The 19,589-nt window shown below is 42.0% G+C and overlaps 1 protein-coding gene across 3 annotated transcripts; it reads left to right on the top strand.

Moving 5' to 3' along the window:
* Positions 1–13,386: 13,386 nt before the first annotated feature.
* tnfrsf9a (tumor necrosis factor receptor superfamily, member 9a) lies at positions 13,387–18,992 on the top strand. 3 transcript variants are annotated; one of them, XM_060938373.1, is made up of 9 exons: positions 13,388–13,574; positions 13,944–14,084; positions 14,423–14,542; positions 14,714–14,851; positions 15,063–15,135; positions 15,222–15,316; positions 16,591–16,626; positions 17,308–17,445; positions 17,952–18,992. In XM_060938373.1, exons 2-9 carry the CDS (start codon positions 13,946–13,948, stop codon positions 18,074–18,076), a joined length of 864 nt encoding a protein of 287 aa, XP_060794356.1. In that variant the 5' UTR covers positions 13,388–13,574; positions 13,944–13,945; the 3' UTR covers positions 18,077–18,992. The 3 variants fall into 3 exon arrangements, with proteins under 3 accessions (XP_060794357.1, XP_060794356.1, XP_060794355.1); XM_060938372.1 differs by having other exon boundaries at positions 13,389–13,574; positions 13,920–14,084; XM_060938374.1 differs by lacking the exon at positions 16,591–16,626 and having other exon boundaries at positions 13,387–13,574; positions 13,920–14,084.
* Positions 18,993–19,589: the final 597 nt, after the last annotated feature.

The raw sequence follows: 19,589 nt of genomic DNA, 5'->3' as shown, positions 1-19,589 counted from the left end.
AATAAACTATCTTTGTCGATAGTTGTTAAAGTCTGTGTAGTCTGTGATCGCTTTTGATGTCTAATCTGTCAATCCGCTGTCTGTTCCTTTAATGTCTGTGGCTGTTCTTGTGACAGTTCCTTGTGATAGAGTACAGTCTTTGTCAGTGTACGTTGTAGTCCTGGTGACTAGCACCACCCTACCACCAGGTGCCAAAATCGATGGTTCACTTCTGAGTTCCAGGCAGGATCACACTGGGAGGCTCGCCATCAATAGGAATGGGTCTTCATAAGTAGTTCTCACTCTGTCCATAAGACCTGACCTGTTTTTTGCAACAGGAATTTAAGATTTTGTTTTATCTATTTGTTGCACAACTTTTATACTAAAGCATAATAACTTTTTATTTTATTTATAATAGCTTTTTATTTATTTTAGAAGGTCCGGGACCTTCTTGCTGTGAGGCGACAGCGCTAACCACCACACCGCCCATATAACGTAAATCAAAAATAACAATTACAATGTAGCAACAATGAACCAAAGCATAGTCTTCTAACATCCTTCTATTCACATATCTTCTTCTTCTTTTGGCTGCTCCCGATTAGGGGTCGCCACAGCGGATCTTTCATCTCCATTGCTCCCTGTCTTCTGCATCCTTCTCTACCACACCTGCCACTTTCATGTCCTCTCTCACCACATCCATGTATCTTCTCTTTGGCCTTCCTCGTTTTCGTTTGCCTGGCAGCTCCATCCTCAACATTCTCCTTCCAACATGCTCTGCATCTCTTCTCAGGATGTGCCCATACCATCTCAGTCTCATCTCTCTTAGCTTAATTCCCAAGCTCGCCACATGTGCTGTCCGTCTGATGTGCTCGTTCCTTATCCTGTCCAACCTCCCATCGCAAACCTTAACATCCTCAACTCCACCACCTCCAACTTTGCCTCCTGTCTCTTCGTTAAGGGACAGGATATGTGAATCCTTCTGTTCACATATCATACTGCACAATTCACTGAAATATCCTTCATAACAAGGAAAATTTGTCTCATCTCATCATCTCTAGCCGCTTTATCCTTCTACAGGGTCGCAGGCAAGCTGGAGCCTATCCCAGCTGACTACGGGCAAAAGGCGGGGTACACCCTGGACAAGTCGCCAGGTCATCACAGGGCTGACACATAGACACAGACAACCATTCACACTCACATTCACACCTACGGTCAATTTAGAGTCACCAGTTAACCTAACCTGCATGTCTTTGGACTGTGGGGGAAACCGGAGCACCCGGAGGAAACCCACGCGGACATGGGGAGAACATGCAAACTCCACACAGAAAGGCCCTCGCCGGCCCCGGGGCTCGAACCCAGGACCTTCTTGCTGTGAGGCGACAGCGCTAACCACTACACCACCGTGCCGCCCCAGGAAAATATGTACAATAGAAAATAAAATAAGCTGTAAGCTGTACAGTACCTAGCTGACTTGTGTGTTAAATTGTTACTGTCTCAATGATAGCAGTATCAACTATGCCACAGCATTTCCACAACTCTCAATAAACACAGAAGTAGCACAGCACCGCACACACATCAGCTACATCAGCATCACGCTGTAGCTTACTGAGGTAGATGGAAGAAGAAAACCGTAACTTCCCAAGTTCCCGGTTGTTTCTTTGGATATCCTTTCTTTGGATATCCTTGGGCTGAGGTGCCCTTGAGCGAGACACCTGACTCCCAACTGCTCCGTAGGCGCTGTTAGCATGGCTGCCCACTGCTCTGGGTATGTGTGTGTGTGTGCCCCAGATGGGTTAAATGCAGAGAGGAAATTTCACAAGTGTGTGATGAATAAAGTTGTGTTTGCTTTCTTTGCTAATCTGTTAGCTGTGGATCAACTAGTTTTTCCAAATCTGTCAACTTTTTTTTGGTGCTTCTCATCTGTTTTTCTCTGCTCTGGTCGCTGTTATATGTGCATGTCTCCTCTCTCTCCTCACACATGCAGCCGATCTCCCAGGTATATCATGACCTGTCAATCAAGTGAGCTAGGGCGGGACTTAACCAGACAATCAGTCCTGTGTGGCTGATCATTCTTTACTTGGTTCAATAGGAACAGTAACATTAACGTATTATTTAACCCCTTATTGTCACTGGGTTACATGTGTATGATCCAGAATCTGCTGTGTAATTTGGTTTTTAATTCACTATCGTTAATCAACCAAAGGTGAACTAACATGATGATGATGATACCCTTTATTGTCACTAGTCACAAGTACCAGCGAAATTAGCCGTCAACCTGCCCGTACATATACAACATACAGTTGACATAGGGTAGACAGGACAGGAAGACAGGGATAAAGATAAAAAGGAAACACAGCATGAGGAGAGATAAGGAAAAAAAAGAACACCACCCCCCCACACACACTATGCTCCTGTCAGGAGTACAGTGTGGGAACATTAAAAAAAAAAAACTTTGCATAAGCACACAACAGCACAGGTACACTTTAAACACGGGACTTGAGGGGGGGAATCAGGGGGGAAGGGGGGAGGGGAGGAGGTAATCCAGCGCAAGCAAGCAGCCGTCCGCACCTGCAGCCATGAAGGCGCTGGTCATGCACCTGCTTGTCACACTGGGGGTAAAAATGGCAACCGCGGAGAGTTAGAGAGGAATGCGAGGAATGAGAGTGTCTCCCGGCAGTGACCTTCAGGGGGAAATGTTGCCTCAGCAACGGCCTGACCAAGGTCGGTGTTGTCTCAGGGCGCCGAATGTCGATAAGATTTGAATTGTTTGGTCTTTCCAGACGCAGTCTTTGCACGTCCACACCGCTCGTCCAAATTCTATTCAAATTGATCTCTGAAAAACATATTCCTTGCAAAGCTGAAAGCTGCTCTGAGATAGCAACCATTTTGTGGTTAAAGTTCTGAATGTCCACAGTCTGAGTGCCAACAGCTTTGCCCACCACTCCAATCATATCGGGCAGCTTTGTGGGGCTTTGAACAGCTGTCACCGTTGTCTGATTTCCTCGATATACCAGGGCAATGCCTAATCCAATCAGCAAAAGTCCTGTAATCATGGTTCCAAATAGGTAGATATCTTCAGTGTCCTCCACAGAAAGAATCGCCAGGCACACGACCCGCCACCGCTCCCACGCGTCCATTGTGTAACCAGCTGCAAATGTTCCGGCAGGACAGACAGACCGACCCAAAACTGTGTCAATTTCGTTAGGAGACCAGTTTATCAATTCCATGCTTTTTTAGTTTAGAAAGTAATGCAGGAAGATTCTCTTCAAAAAGTACAGCCGACGAGACAAGACACAGAAGCACAAGCAGGGAAAAAAAGGATGGAGAGGGAGAGCAGAAAAATGCAACCGCCTTCCGTGGAAGCACGGAGAGAAAAAAGAAATTGCTAGTAGCTAATGTCAGTAGCAAGTTAGTAGCTAATGTCAGTTTGGTTGGTTAACTATTGAGTAATTAAAATAAATAGTCACTCGCTAAGTCCGCTAACCATTACACGGTGTATAGCAGTAGCCACTTTTGCTAACTAAAGTCCGTCCTTATAAACTCCTAAATTAGTAGCGATTGTGTAACAGAGAGAGCTACAAAGAGTGAACTGCTGTGTCTAAATTGGGGGCAAATAGTATGCATTTTTTTCAGCCAAATGCAAATAGTGTCTTTCTTTTACTTTCATTTTCAACAATGAGCACACTTGCGTAGCATGGATAAGTCCCTGTTGGTTTGAAAAGAAAAGCTTTGACTCATTCTCAGCTGACCTTTCTAACCTTAGAAAATGGACACTGGTAATTACCTACGAATTGCTGGCTCGGGTTTGAAAATAAAAGGAAGGATGGACAGCATGATACAGCTAAATCATGCTTGTTTTGAAATAAATTCCTTATCAACATTGAGAAAATTCCCTTTATGAGCCATGACTAGATCATGTGTATACGAAAAACAGTGATGAATTTTAAACAGTTAACTCGAGGCACATGCCAAAACACTGATCTTCGAAAGTCTTGGGCAAGTTTCTCAACTCCGATAAACCACTATGATGATATTTCAAAGGAAACTACAGCACATCTTAGAATTAGTGTACATGCCAGACTGTCAGATAGCGGACATGTTCAAACATGCCAGAGTTTTTTTTTTTTTTATAAGTGACATGTTAGAGTAAGGAATTTGCATATACTGTATATCGCTGTCCATCGAGTGTAGTCTTGTAGTATTTCCTGTTACTATTTCGAGGAGGTGAATATATATAAGAACAATGCACTGTTGTACTTTCCTACTTTACTTCTACGGTACTTTCTCATTCTCGTATCTTCATATTTTCATATTTTAAGTCAAGTCAAGTTTATTTGCATAGTGCTTTTAACAATAAACATTGTCGCAAAGCAGCTTTACAGAATTTGAACGACTTAAAACATGAGCTCATTTTATCCCTAATCTATCCCCAATGAGCAAGCCTGTGGCGACGGTGGCAAGGAAAAACTCCCTCAGACGACATGAGGAAGAAACCTCGAGATAGCCTGTGACACTACCCTGACTGGTTAGATTAATAATAATATGCCATTGTCAAGTTATAAACCCAGCAAGGGTACTTTTTTGTAAGAAGATATAGTTTATGACCAAAGAAGAACCTACAAAATACTTCAGTCGTGATAGCGGATGTATGCCATTTCCAGAGAAACAGAGTGTTTCTGGGAAAAGTCAAAATAAGCATTTACTTCAAATTCCATTCGGCTCAGAAACTGGTTAATAAGTCACACAAGTATTTAGCTTTTACTTCTTTAACTGCTAATCATTTTGTTGGGTCTGTGCCAATAATAGTAATTCAGCTGGAATAACACTTGAACTTTTTGTCTACAGTGGGTGCAAGTCCACTGAAACTGGACAGTTGATGTTTTTCCAATTTGGGTGATCCTGTACCCACTGTCGCCTCAGATTCCCGTTCTTGGTTGGCAGGAGTGGATATTGATATACGGTAAATGGCTGCTGTTGTAGCTCATTTCCCCTTAAGATACCGTGTAACTTGACTTGGGTGGTGCAGTGGTTAGCAATGTTGCCTCACAGTAAGAAGGTTCCGGGTTTGAACCCTATACCCGACAGGGACCTTTCTGTGTAGAGTCTGTCTGTCTCTGGGAGATTTCTTCCCATGGTCCAAGGACATTTAAAAGGGAAGGATGGACAGCATGATCCATGACAGCTAAATCACGTTTGTTCCATAATAAATTCCTGAAAAAGCTTGGAAAATTCCCGTTATGAGACATGGCTAGATCAAGCATATACTGCAGTAAAAACAACTATGAATTTTAAACACTCAACTCAAAGCATGTGTCAAACTTCATCTGGAAAGTCTTGGGCAAGTTTCCCAACTCCGATAAACCACTATGATGATATTTCCAAGGAAAATGCATGTTTAGAATTAATGCACATGCCAGAATGTCATAAAACTGACACGTCCAAATGTGCTTGAACTTTTTATAAGTTGCATCCCTGTCATGGTTCAAAGGTGACTGTTTTAAATTGCTCATAAATGTTTATTTCTGACGAAGCCATGACTGCGCTAGCATGTGGAGCAGTCCGCAGGTGGATAATGCGTGCTCAAGATAGACATGCCATTTAGCCTGCAGGCATCAGGGTGAGTCTATGAATTTGACTGAACTGTTGTAAACCGTGACCTTCCTGTTTCCACTCGCAAAACTGCTTCTCTGTATACGTTTGATTTACGCACTATTCTGTGTAACCTCTATAGAAAATTACAACACAGAGCTTTAAATATTTAATGTCACTGAGTTCATGTGAACTTCAACCCTAAAAAGAACACGTCAGAAGAACGGATTTGCGTCCCTGTTGATTAAAAAAATGAAAAAGTTGCCAACTGTAGTAGGTTTAAGGAAGTAATATGAGAATCAGAATTACTGTTTTCTTTCATTTGTTGTTCAGGAGGGCGGCACGGTGGTGTAGTGGTTAGCGCTGTCGCCTCACAGCAAGAAGGTCCTGGGTTCGAGCCCCGGGGCTGGCGAGGGCCTTTCTGTGTGGAGTTTGCATGTTCTCTGCGTGGGTTTCCTCCGGGTGCTCCGGTTTCCCCCACAGTCCAAAGACATGCAGGTTAGGTTAACTGGTGACTCTAAATTGACCGTAGGTGTGAATGTGAGTGTGAATGGTTGTCTGTGTCTATGTGTTAGCCCTGTGATGACCTGGCGACTTGTCCAGGGTGTACCCCGCCTTTCGCCCGTAGTCAGCTGGGATAGGCTCCAGCTTGCCTGCGACCCTGTAGAACAGGATAAAGCGGCTAGAGATAATGAGATGAGATGAGATGTTGTTCAGGATCCAGATGTGTGGAAACCTCACAAGTCCCTGATATACTACTGTGTTCCCCAACAACCGGAGCAGGCGAATGTCCCTGAAAAGACACCGAATCAAAGAAAAGTGGACACACACAGTCATCTTCTAAATGTTATTAACTAATGAACTCAGGAGCTTGTCATTACAAGGAGACTTAAAGTTTTTATATTAACGGGGGCGTCGTGGCTCAGGTGGATAAGGCGCCATACCATAAATCCGGGGACCCGGGTTCGATTCCGACCCTAGGTCATTTCCCGATCCCTCCCCGTCTCTCTCTCCCACTCATTTCCTGTCTCTACACTGTCCTATCCAATAAAGGTGAAAAAAGCCCCCCCCAAAAAAAGTTTTTATATTAACTATGCATTGGTCTAAAAAAATGCCTAGTACTGCTATCGTATATGGTTTAAAATGTCATTAGTACTCTAATGATCTATTTGTTCAGAGACTGCTGAGGCGTGTAGCATTTTTGTGCTCCTGAGATAAAGTCTGTCCCATTTGGAGGACACCATTCTGTCTTACGCGTTGTCTTAATCAAAGTCCTTCCCGTGCCAGGACCTGGTCTTCCCAGGCAGTCTCCCGACCTGGTACTAATGATCTCCACTTCTAAAGCCCTCAGCCTCTTGCCTATACATCAGAGGTTACAGTTGGGGGCTAGTCCTCTGGTAACCGCAAGGGTTCGACTCCCCACTCGCATCTGCATTGCAGCGTGCCTTGCCAGACAGCAGTAGGTACGATTTTTATGATGGTCTTTGGTACACTTTGTCTTAATTGGCATTAATAACAGGAAGCCATGACCTAATGGTTAAAGAAGCAGCTTTGGGGCCAAAAGGTTGCCAGTTTGATTACCTGGACCAGCAGGAATGGCTGAAGTGCCCTTGAGCAAGGCACCTAACCCCAAAATGCTCCCCAGGCTGCTCTGGGTATGTTGTATGTCGCTCTGGATAAGAGTGTCTGCTAAATCTATGCCTAATGCACCAAAATTTGGTTTAATGAACAATTTTAAAGAATTACTGTGCTTTAATCGGCCAAGTAAAATATTTCTCTCAATAACAAATCACAGTGCAAAGGATCCATCACAGGACCACTTCTGGCTAGATGTTTATTGATGGACCAGTCTCAGTGTAAATGTGATACCTGTAGGTGTTTGGATAAAGATCATAACTCACATTTCTCATGTCAACTATATATTAACATTGTGGAGCTACAGAGAATAAAAGTGTTTACACAAATTTTATCCACTTGCACTGGAGTCAATTATAAATCTGGCCTGGTTCTGCAACAAAATTCCCTTTTTTTCCCCTTTTCTTTTTCCTCAGGTGTTTCCAGTATTTCACGAGAACTCTGTTTTTAATATCTGAAATGATGTTATCTATGGCGGCACGGCACGGTGGTGTAGTGGTTAGCGCTGTCGCCTCACAGCAAGAAGGTCCGGGTTTGAGCCCCGTGGCCGGCGAGGGCCTTTCTGTGCGGAGTTTGCATGTTCTCCCCGTGTCCGCGTGGGTTTCCTCCGGGTGCTCCGGTTTCCCCCACAGTCCAAAGACATGCAGGTTAGGTTAACTGGTGACTCTAAATTGACCGTAGGTGTGAGTGTGAATGGTTGTCTGTGTCTATGTGTCAGCCCTGTGATGACCTGGCGACTTGTCCAGGGTGTACCCCGCCTTTCGCCCGTAGTCAGCTGGGATAGGCTCCAGCTTTCCTGCGACCCTGTAGAACAGGATAAACCGGCTACAGATAATGAGATGAGATGTTATCTATAATTCAGAGTTGCACAACTGGGGACGGAGTTTGAAAGAAGTTGTGCTGGAAGAAAGTGACCTGAGGAAGTCTTCAAACAGAACTGGACTTCCTTTTAAGCTCGCTTGAGCCAACTGAGGAGCTTTGGAAAAGTCATGTCCTCTGTATGAACTGCATGCCCTGTCCGCCTGAGCTGAGCCTGGATAATGTAACATACTATGCCCTGAATTTTAGTGTTCAAGTGCTTCTGTGTCAGGGACTTGGACGAGGACTGAGAGTTGAAGTAAAGGCTTGGCCTCAAAGTATTTGATGGTTTTTGGTCTTGATCGTTATTCATTCTCCCCATTATTCATTTGGATTAGATCTTGATTTGACCTTGATTAGTCTTGGTCTTGGACTTAAACAGTGGTGGTCTTGACTACAGTCCCACTATGAAGTGACCGAATATCGTTGGTGTTTCTCACAAAATGAACACTGAATGTAGCTACAGTAGAAGTCTAGCGAATAAATTAGTAACTCAGAGAAGATTTTTAGACACTTGGGGGAATCCATGGCCTTAAAGGGCATATTCTGGACCAATTTCGTTTTTTTTTTTTAATTTAAATATATGAAAGCATGTCCCTTTACACACTCATCCAGAAGGGTAATTTTGCACAAGGCCATCTGTCTCCAGCAAAAAAATAAAATAAAATAACAAAACGCGTCTGGAAAAATCCCAAGGGAGTCTGGAGCCAGATTCGTGACGTCACGTGCGGAAGCGCCAGCAGGCTGCGCGAGCTTTGCACGGTTTCAGTGCACAGCCTGTGTAGACCAAGCGCTCCCATTTCTCTCTCATTGTCCGGTCTTTTGGAAAACGATGAGTACTAATCCCATCAAGATTGGTGTTGCTACACCCTCCTACGATACATCTGTTAACCATTTTAATAATTACGTGATAACGTTGAAGAAATTTGCAGAAAACCACCAGGTTGTTTTCTCATAAATAAACCAGCACTGACGTAGGATTCAGAGGGAGGCGTCCCGCACGCGACGTCACGAAAATCAACGTTTGCCGGGAAATCCAAATGCCAAGTTTTTTCAGAGGCGGACCAATTCGCCTCAAATGGCTTGAGTTCAACTGAATTTTTCTGGTATTGCGCAAGGTAAAAAAAAAAATTGCACAAAATGCAAAATGTGACAGATATTTGACCAAAGTTTAATATAAAATAGGAGAATTACATTGATCTTGCTCCTGAATTTACCCGTGATATGCACTTTAAGGTCAGAGATGCAGCTTTGGGACCAAAAGATCACTGGTTTGATTCCCTGGACCAGCAGGAATGGCTGAAGTGCCCTTGAACAAGGAACCTAACCCCCAAGTGCTCCCTGGGTGCTGCAGCACAGTTGCTTGTTGCTGTGTGTGTGTGATGGGTTAAAGACAAAGAAAGATTTTCACTGTGCTCTAATGTACATGTGACAAATAAAGGCTTAAAATTTCCGAGTTAAAAAAAAATTCTACTTGCTCAGTTTTGCTGAGCACTTGGTTTATCGCCAGGGTATGTGTTGAAACATGATCATGACTAGAGTACGCATAAGATTAGCTCATGTTGAAAGCCTTTAATCTTCTGTAAAGCTGCTTTCCAACAATGTCTGTTATTAAAAGCACTGTAAAAATAAACTTGACTTTTCTGATTGTTTATAAGTATTTGAGACTACCGCATATTGCTCATCTTATCAATTGCTCTGGTGATTATTATTATTCATCTCATCTCATTATCTCTAGCCGCTTTATCCTGTTCTACAGGGTCGCAGGCAAGCTGGAGCCTATCCCAGCTGACTACGGGCGAAATGCGGTGTACACCCTGGACAAGTCACCAGGTTATTCATCCATCCGTCTATCCATTATCTGTAGCCGCTTATCCTGTTCTACAGGGTCGCAGGCAAGCTGGAGCCTATCCCAGCTGACTACGTGCGAGAGGCAGGGTACACCCTGGACAAGTCGCCAGATCATCGCAGGGCTGACACATAGACACAACCATTCACACACCTTCACATTCACACCTACGGTCAATTTGGAGCCACTAATTAACCTAACCTGCGGGTCTTTGGACTGTGGGGGAAACCGGAGCACCCGGAGGAAACCCACGCAGACACGGGAAGAACATACAAACTCCACACAGAAAGGCCCTCGTCGGCTGCTGGGCTTGAAACCGGACCTTCTTGCCAAGCCTGGGTTAGTAAACCATAATTTAAAGTAATACTTTAAATTGCTTAGTAAAATTATACCTAATGCTGATTGATTAAAAAAACTCCTTCAAATATCAAGAAATATAAGGGGTGAAGTAAGAATGTAATCCCAGGAACATGTGGATATCTCAAATAGCTCATATTTTGATAATATGACAGCATCGTTCATTAACACACTGAACTCAGGGACCGCACATCTCACTTTACCTCGCTCATTTGCACTATTCCGCACTACCTCATCTTAACAGCTGCTAGTTTGCTTATACTGCTTATTTCATGTTTCATGTTCACCTGCTATACCTCAAGTGCCCTTGACTGTTTGGTTATTTGAACCAGTTTGTGTGTGTGTATGTATATAATATATATAATGTGTGGGGTGGCACGGTGGTGTAGTGGTTAGCGCTGTCGCCTCACAGCAAGAAGGTCCTGGGTTCGAGCCCCGGGGCCGGCGAAGGCCTTTCTGTGGGGAGTTTGCATGCTCTCCCCGTGTCTGCGTGGGTTTCCTCCGGGTGCTCCGGTTTCCCCCACAGTCCAAAGACATGCAGGTTAGGTTAACCGGTGACTCTAAATTGACCGTAGGTGTGAATGTGAGTGTGAATGGTTGTCTGTGTCTATGTGTCAGCCCTGCGATGACCTGGCAACTTGTCCAGGGTGTACCCCGCCTTTCGCCCGTAGTCAGCTGGGATAGGCTCCAGCTTGCCTGCGACCCTGTAGAACAGGATAAAGCGGCTAGAGATAATGAGATGTGTGTGTGTGTGTGTGTGTGTGTATATATATATATATATATATATATATATATAATGTGTGTATATATGAGTGTTTAGTCTACGTCTAGTTCATATCTAGAGTGTTTATACTGTTTATATTGTCTGCTTGAGTGTGTGTAGTCTGTGTGTAGTTCTTATCTAGTGTTTATTTATACTGTTTCTATTGTTTGTCTGAGTGTTTAGTCTATGTCTCGTTCCTATCTAGAGTGTTTATACTGTTTATATTGTTGTTTGGGTTTTTTTTCAATTATTCTGTTTTTATTTATTGCATTGCCTGTTTGCACCGTGGGTCAGAGAGGACTGAAATTTCATCTGTGCTGTATGTCGAGCATGTATAGCAGGGGTCACCAAACTTTTTTCTCTGGGGGCCACATTGTCGTTCCTGACTGTGATGGGGGCCGGGGTCGGGTCAGCTATATCACATAGAATTGTATAACCCAGACAAATATGACCACCAGCAGGCCTCGTAGTAGAGGTTACTAGCCTGGCACGGCCATCCCCACTACTATATCCATACTACTATATCAACACTTGATTCCTGGCACATATTTGTTTATCTTTACTAGTGGTTTGCAAAAGTAGTAATCGAGTCTTCACACTTTGTTTTAATTTGAAATACCACAGATATTCCATTTATTTATTTTCTAATAAAAATAATATCAAAGCTGTCAAGGTAAGAAACATCTGCCTAGTTGAGGTGATTGACACTGGCAAAGGTGAGTGGAAAATTATAAATTGTAGGTAAGCCTGTTGATATCATTAATAATATTAATAATAATTGTATGCAGCACTTAATAAAGGTCAAATAAATAGGCCTATAAAATAAATACATTTTAAAAAACAGTGACATTATAATAATATGAGCAATAGATCAATAGATCACAGCAGTTGTGCTGTGTCCTGCACGTCATTGCTCTCATCCATGGCCAAAGCAAAAAACTCGAATTCTGACGCTCTCTCATTCAGCTGATCATACACGTTGTCCCCCAAATCTTCGGTTCGCCTGGTCATAGCAGGTGCGGAGAGACTCACCGCGTTGAGCGCATCCTTCTTGTCGGGACACACCTCCTCGGCCACAGCAAGCATGCATACTTTAACAAAGTCCCCATCAGTAAACGGCTTTCCATGGGTAGCTAGTAGGTGAGCTACCTTATAGCTAGCTCGGACAGCAGCCTGGTTGATCTGGGTTTGGCGAAGGAATACATTCTGTTGTGCAGCCAGTCCGCATTTCATCCTCCGAATCCTGTCTTCTCTTGTTTGCCCTCGCAAACTAGCATACTCTTTGTGGCATAGTTCGAATTACGTGGGAGCCAATGGGAGCTGAGCTCCCATTCCCTCAGGCTCCCATGAAAGAAGCAAACTTAATTTTCTGTGGAAGTCTCTCAAATACGTCATATAATCACCATAATAAGCTTGAATAGCCTATATCACCATATAAATAAAACTCATTTCATTTCCGATCACCATGCAGCCATAACTTTGTATTGAACGTGTTATTAAACCGCAACATGTACGGCTGTACTTCACCACCACACCACTATGCGCGCAAACTGAAATTTGCAGCCTGCGAAATCGAATGTGAAGGTAAGTCCGAAGAAGACTTGTCCTCTATCTCACAACGATCTTCCTTTGTTTAACAATATATCTATATCTATATATATATCTATATATATCTATCTATATATATATATATGCAACACCGTGTGCGTGTGTGCGTGCATGCGCGCGCCTGTGTGTGAAAGCTGTGCACTGCAGTGCGCAAAAGTGCGCTGGTCCAGGAGAGCGAGTATGCATTGCTTTTTTTTTTTTTTTAAATAGAGACCCCCATAGGGTCAACTTTATAATTCGAACCCTGCTTTGTGGCGGGTTTCATAGTGACGACGCAGATTATATTCTTTGAAAACCGGCACACTTTCTTTACATACAAGACAAACTGCACGGTCCTTACACTGAACGAAAAAATAATCGGTGGTCCACTGTTCTTTAAAAACTCTGCACTCTCTGTCAGCTTTTCGCTTACCGCTCGCCATTTTGCTGTCCTGAACACTGACAGTTCTCTGCGCGTGCGCTGCCTGTCACTGCTTGATCGCGAGCATATGACGAAAATTCGGAAAATATGAATAGTTCATTTTATAACTAAATATCAATTTTAATTGATAAAATCAACAAAATACAAGATGCAGACATGTTATTATTTGCCAAAAAGCAATTTAAAAAAATAGGCCATGACCACTTTTGGGGATTGCCTCATAGGGCCGGTTCAAGTGATGGGGGGCAGAGGGGCTGGGGGGCCGGTCAAAGGGGGGTGGCGGGCCGGATCTGGCCCGCGGGCCGTAGTTTGGTGACCCCTGATGTATAGCATATTTGACAATAAACTTGACTTGACTTGACAAATACATTGAGGATTTTTTGAGTATGGCAACCCAGCCCCGCCCCCTGCTTGGGTTTTAAGTGCAATCCATGCTCACATCCTCTCATTCAACACAGCCCTCTGAGCTGTACGGCTCCTTCACCTCCTCACAGAACCTCACCCTCAGCTCACAAGTAAGAGAATCATTTATCATTTACAAGCTTAAGACTTGATTTTATATTGTAAACTTTTGTTAGTTGCTCCTGTACATAGTCAGGTTTCTGTTATTTATTACATTTCTGCTGAATGGGACAGTTGAACATTTGTACTTTTTTTATTATTATTATTGCATATGTTTTACTATTTATGATTTATGCAAATCTTTTTTTTTTTTAAAGTATTCAGACCATCTTTTGGTCAGTTTTCTCAATCATGCTTTTGTTAACCTCGGATTCCATTCTGTAAAACCAAAACCAGTGTAAACATCTGTTGAGTTTGAGGTCCTTATTTTGTGACTCAACATAATGTTTTTTTTAAAGCTGCAGTGCTTTTCTTGAAAACAGACATGGATGTGCTCCAGCTGTTCCTGTGTTCTGTCCTATTCATCACCACAACATTACACACCACTGACGGAATAACAGAAGGATGTGAGGACTGGAAACTTTCTGGTCGAGATGAAGTCTGCTGTCTTAAATGCAACCCAGGTACTGTAGGTCTAATACTAATTACTGATACTAATTAACTATGAACCCTGTGGCTATTCATTATTTCTTTTTTGTTTGTTTGCTTTATTTCTATTATGAGCTAACGTACTGTATATAAAGATCCTAATAAAGTAATGAAGCCTGATTTTGGTATAAATTTCCAAAATGTAATAGCTCAAAATGCTGGCAGTATTTCTGTTAACCAGCACTGAATTAGAAATGTGACATAAAGGATCAGTTCTTTTTTTTTTTTTTTTCCTTCTTCAGTATGTGTCAGACTGTACTACAGATCAGATGTGCACTATATGACTGAGCATCTTGTGCGTGTGTGGTTTCAGGAAACCGCTTAGTGGAGCCATGTGGGCAAAATATCTTTAAACTCTGTACACCATGTGAACCTAATACTTACACAGATGTTCCATTACCGTGGTCCTGCAAGCCTTGCACTCGGTGTATAGGTATGGTGTTTTGCACATACAGTGTTCTGAGCAAAGGTCAAGATTCTTCAAAGAGCTTAGATATGACTATAGAGAGATTATTACCAAATTCTGTTTTACATCATAATAACACGGAACAGAAACAAAACGTATTTGTGTTTAACGTGAGCTTGTTGATGCCCCTTCTTACAGAGCCACAGGTTCAGCTGAAACCCTGCAGCGCCGACGCAGATACTGTGTGTGGATGCAAATCTGGGCTTCGCTGTGGAAATCAGCGCTGTGAATACTGCGTTCAGGAATGCCGAAAGGGTCAAGAGCCCACCGATAACAGTATGACTTTATTTAGTAATACTTTTGGACTCATCCTATTTGCATTATAGACACCACCCCCCTACACACACACACGATGGAATTTCCACAGTTTATATTACTGTTCTCTCTCTAAACCCACATATTTCAAACCTGGTCAAAAGACATTTCATTTTAATACGTGACAATATGTTGTGTATTCTTTTTTTTTTTTTTTTTTTTTTTTAAACAGGGACTTGTAGAGACTGCCCAGAGGGAACCTTTAATGATGAAATCCACAGCACTTGTAAACCATGGACCGAAAGGTAGATCTTCATTACAATATATTCACTCAGTTCTTTCCCCAAAATAAAATGGGATAAACATAACTTCTGTCCTCTGTTCCATCTAGTTGTCCTAAAGGAGAGTATATTATTGCCAGTGGGAATAAATTCCATGACATTCGGTGCAGCAGTATACCAGTGATCACGCCTTCAGCCTCACCTGGTAGGAGAAACAGTTCTGAATACTGAATCAGTGTATATTCATGTCTAAGTTATCCCACAGCGCTGTTGAATACTCAAATCTGATTGGTCGGAATTAAATGTTGATTAAATTTCTATCATGGCAGCTCGAACGATATTTTCAACTGCAAGGCAAAACTTGTTTTAACACGTTATCATTTCTATCGTAACAACTTTCACAGAGACTTGTATGCTAGACGCTTCACATAAGCAGATTCAAATCGTGCGATTGTTGATACGGTAAAGTTTTCAATCAGGAGACGTACGTTTTGTAAGGCGTCTCTAGTCAGAGCTAAAGCTGTAAATTTCCAGACATGAGAGAATGTTTCGGACAGATGGTATTAATAAAAAAAAAATAAAAAGAGACTTATAGCTGCTATAACACAAGCGACAACAGGGATTAACCTGTTTTGCAAACACGCTGCGACATTTTACGTAACTATAAAATGTATAGTGGGTAGTGAGTGTTGACAGATTGCTGTGGTATAAGAGTAATAAAACATTTTAAATGCTGTTTAAAACACCATCCTTTGTTGATTATGTTCCTATTACGGCATGTTTTGTTTTTTACCTGTTATATGGTCGCATTATATAATGTACACTACCGTTCAAAAGTTTGGGGTCACCCAGACAATTTTGTGTTTTCCATGAAAAGTCACACTTTTATTTCCCACCATAAGTTGTAAAATGAATAGAAAATATAGTCAAGACATTTTTCTGGCCATTTTGAGCATTTAATCGACCCCACAAATGGGATGCTCCAGAAACTCAATCTGCTCAAAGGAAGGTCAGTTTTATAGCTTCTCTAAAGAGCTCAACTGTTTTCAGCTGTGCTAACATGATTGTACAAGGGTTTTCTAATCATCCATTAGCCTTCTGAGGCAATGAGCAAACACATTGTACCATTAGAACACTGGAGTGAGAGTTGCTGGAAATGGGCCTCTATACACCTATGGAGATATTGCACCAAAAACCAGACATTTGCAGCTAGAATAGTCATTTACCACATTAGCAATGTATAGAGTGGATTTCTGATTAGTTTAAAGTGATCTTCATTGAAAAGAACAGTGCTTTTCTTTCAAAAATGAGGACATTTCAAAGTGACCCCAAACTTTTGAACGGTAGTGTATATTAGATAATAATAATGGTATTGAAATACTGGAAGTGCTGAATAATATATTATATTAGCTGTAGAAGGTTCAACTAATGCATGTGTGCCTATTGAGTGAATCCTACAATGTTTTTTATATATTGCAGAAATCGATATAGTGAAACCCCGAGATAGAACAGACAGTAAGAGCGAATTCTAAATAGAATTTTATATATATACCGTGTATATATATATATATATATATATATATATATATATATATATATACACACACACACACACACACACCATGGAGCCAAAAGTATGTGAACACATGACCATCATGGCCATATGTGGTTCTTCCCTAAACTGTTGCCACAACATTGCCCAGAATTGTCTTGAATGCCTTGGTGTGCTATAGCATTATAATTTCCCTTAACTGGAACTAAGAGGCCAAAACCAGTTAGAACCCAACAATGCGCCTGTGCACAAACCGAGGTCTATGAAGACAGTCTGCCAAGTTTGGGTGTTCTGCACGGAGCTCTGACCTCAACCCTTCTGAACAGGCTGAAAAACTGCAAAGATGACTGACTGCAACCCAGGCCTCCTCACTGAACGTCAATGCCTGACCTCAGTAAAGCTCTTGTGGCTGGATGAGCCAGAATCAAATGGAAAGCCTTCCCAGAAGGGTGGAGAAGGAGGTTATTGTTACATCCAAGGGGAACTAAATCTGGAATGGGATGTTCAATAGGCACATTCAGCATGTGTCCATATACTTTTGGCCATATGGTGTCTACACTAATACCTAGGAATTATTACTCTATTAAAAGTATGAAGCCTGATAATAGGAATACTAATGCTTTCTCTCCCCCCCCCCTTCCCAGATAAAGCTCTATATCTAGTAATTGGATGTCTTGGTGGAAGTTCTGCACTTGTGATAATTTTCATTTTATGGCTGTGGGTCATTCATAAAAGAACAAAAAACATCAGCAAGGACCCAGAACCAGATACGCCAACCCATGGTAAGATTCAGGTTCCTACAAGCAGCTTTTTGCAAAAACTATTGATCTACAGTGCTGTGCAAAAATCTTGAAACATTTTTTTGTGGTGAAAGTAACGCTTGGAAATATAAACCGTCTATGACAAAATTTGTACTAAAACCACAGGGTGCCGAAGACTTTTGCACTGTAATCTGTTGTGTTCAGTTTAAATGAAAAGACAAAGTAAGCAATAGTTTAAAATCTTTGACATACGTACAGTATCTGGCTACTTTGACACCTAGCTTTGATTTTGTAATGTATCTTGAATTGTCTTCTCATATTCTACTTTTAATTTTAAACTCCATAGAATTCTTTGTATTTGGCAGCCAACCAATAATTGTTTTTCCATTTGAAGCACGAGCGATACAGTTTTGTACTCCGCCATACTTCACACTGCTTACCCCTCAGCAAATAACCATGACATCACTTCCTTCTGTGTTTGAGCTGGCAGCGTTTGTTCATGTTTCGCCCCTCTGCTCTGGTTTCAGGCGAGCTCACGTTTATGATCGTGGAACATGAAGAAGCTTGCAGCTTCCATCAGCCTGAACAGGAACAAGGAGGCAGCTCAGAGTCTATCAACACGCAAGACTCAGAACAAAAACTCATACCGTAGTATGACTTCTGTGTATTACTTTGTGGAGTCTTTGCTCATGCTGAACTCGTGGGATATTAAACTTGGTGCTGCGCATGTTTTAGAACACTGAGATTCTCTCCTTGGTGCAGTATTGAGGTGGAGCTTTGGACAGAGAGAGAGACGCATGAATTTCTTGCTAGTTTACATACGGAAGGACAGGTCCAAACTCCAACCTACTTGTTGGCAGGAGTTAAAATGAGAGAGAGGGACTTGCTCACGTAGGAGTCTCGAGGTGAATGACACTTCTTATAGATGTGGGCGTCTCCTACAAGTGTGACGCGATAATCTGTAAGTCACCGCTTTCTTGAAATACCCCAGTGGGCTTCCCCCGGCTTCCTGCTTTAAATGGCAATATTTTAAATGTCTTCTTATGGATATTTGGACACGATTCAGGGGAAGATTACTGATTTTTTTTTTTTTTTTTAAACAGCAAAACTTCCTGGTACTCGCAAAAACCTTTTTATTTTTGGAGATTGATTTTGAAAGCACCTCTTATGAAATCCACAGCCCTAGAACACAGCCACGTGTAAAAACAATGCTGGTCTGAAAGCTGCAAATATCTTAAAATTGCACAATATACAAAGGGTATTTTGAAACTTTCTGGAACAAGGCCCAGGGAAACTCAAGTAAATGTGTTGTTGCATGCAGGGCTTCCCCTGGGAGGACTTATGTAGTGTAGATCAGCGAGAAACATGGGCGCAAAAGAGGATTTGTGAGAAATGTTGATATATCTCCTCCACATTCACTGGATATGAGCAATCGGACGCTCTGATTGGCTACTCAACAACTAGGCTATCAGCTCATATACCATGAGTAGAGGAAAAAACAAAATGGCAGAGCGGGTCACAGAACCAACCGAGGATGAAATAAAAACTATTTGAAAAACAACCCCCCCCCCCAAAAAAAAGCAAACAAAATAAGTAGTTGATAGTAAGAACATTTTTTTTTTTAAAATTATTTTTCAAGAATTATGACGACAGTATTGCTACGGTCATTTCGCTGGTTTACATTCTCAGCAGAAATGATTTTGGCAGACGTTTTGTACAAAGTTTAATCAATTTGCAAAACGTAAAAATGCTCCGTTTCTCAAAATCCAGTGAATATGGCTATAATAAAACCGTTACTCCACTCGTTCTTGTTCATTTCCTGGAATAACATGTCTGAAATCGTATTAGCTCCATCCCAACTCAAGAAAGAGAAACTGAACCAGATACCAAACCGTGATCGTAGTATTCAGTGGTTTTGTAATATTTAACTCTCTTCCTCCTGGTGACTCACAGGGCTATAAGACAAGTGACTCATATGCCATGATCGCGATCAATATTCAAACAGTCCATCTCTCACGCACTCGGATTCTACTACCCTTTTGCAAGTACGTGATTCACCAGAGTGTAAATCATTTCATGGACTTCCCTTTTTTTTTTGGCACCCTAGAATGATCTCAGTTCTCTTCAAGGTAGTTTCTTTTGGGAAAAGCCACCAACACCTGGCA

This window comes from Neoarius graeffei, chromosome 13 (assembly GCF_027579695.1).
Source record: "Neoarius graeffei isolate fNeoGra1 chromosome 13, fNeoGra1.pri, whole genome shotgun sequence".
NCBI lineage: Eukaryota > Metazoa > Chordata > Actinopteri > Siluriformes > Ariidae > Neoarius > Neoarius graeffei.
This window is presented reverse-complemented; position numbering and strand designations above follow the sequence as displayed.

Coding starts and splice junctions, on each gene's coding strand:
- tnfrsf9a (XM_060938373.1), top strand. CDS start 13,946: ATGGATGTGCTCCAGCTGTTCCTGTGTTCTGTCCTATTCATCACCACA. Junction 15,317..16,590: donor CACGCCTTCAGCCTCACCTG/GTAGGAGAAACA, acceptor TATATATTGCAG/AAATCGATATAGTGAAACCC. Junction 17,446..17,951: donor ACCAGATACGCCAACCCATG/GTAAGATTCAGG, acceptor CTCTGGTTTCAG/GCGAGCTCACGTTTATGATC.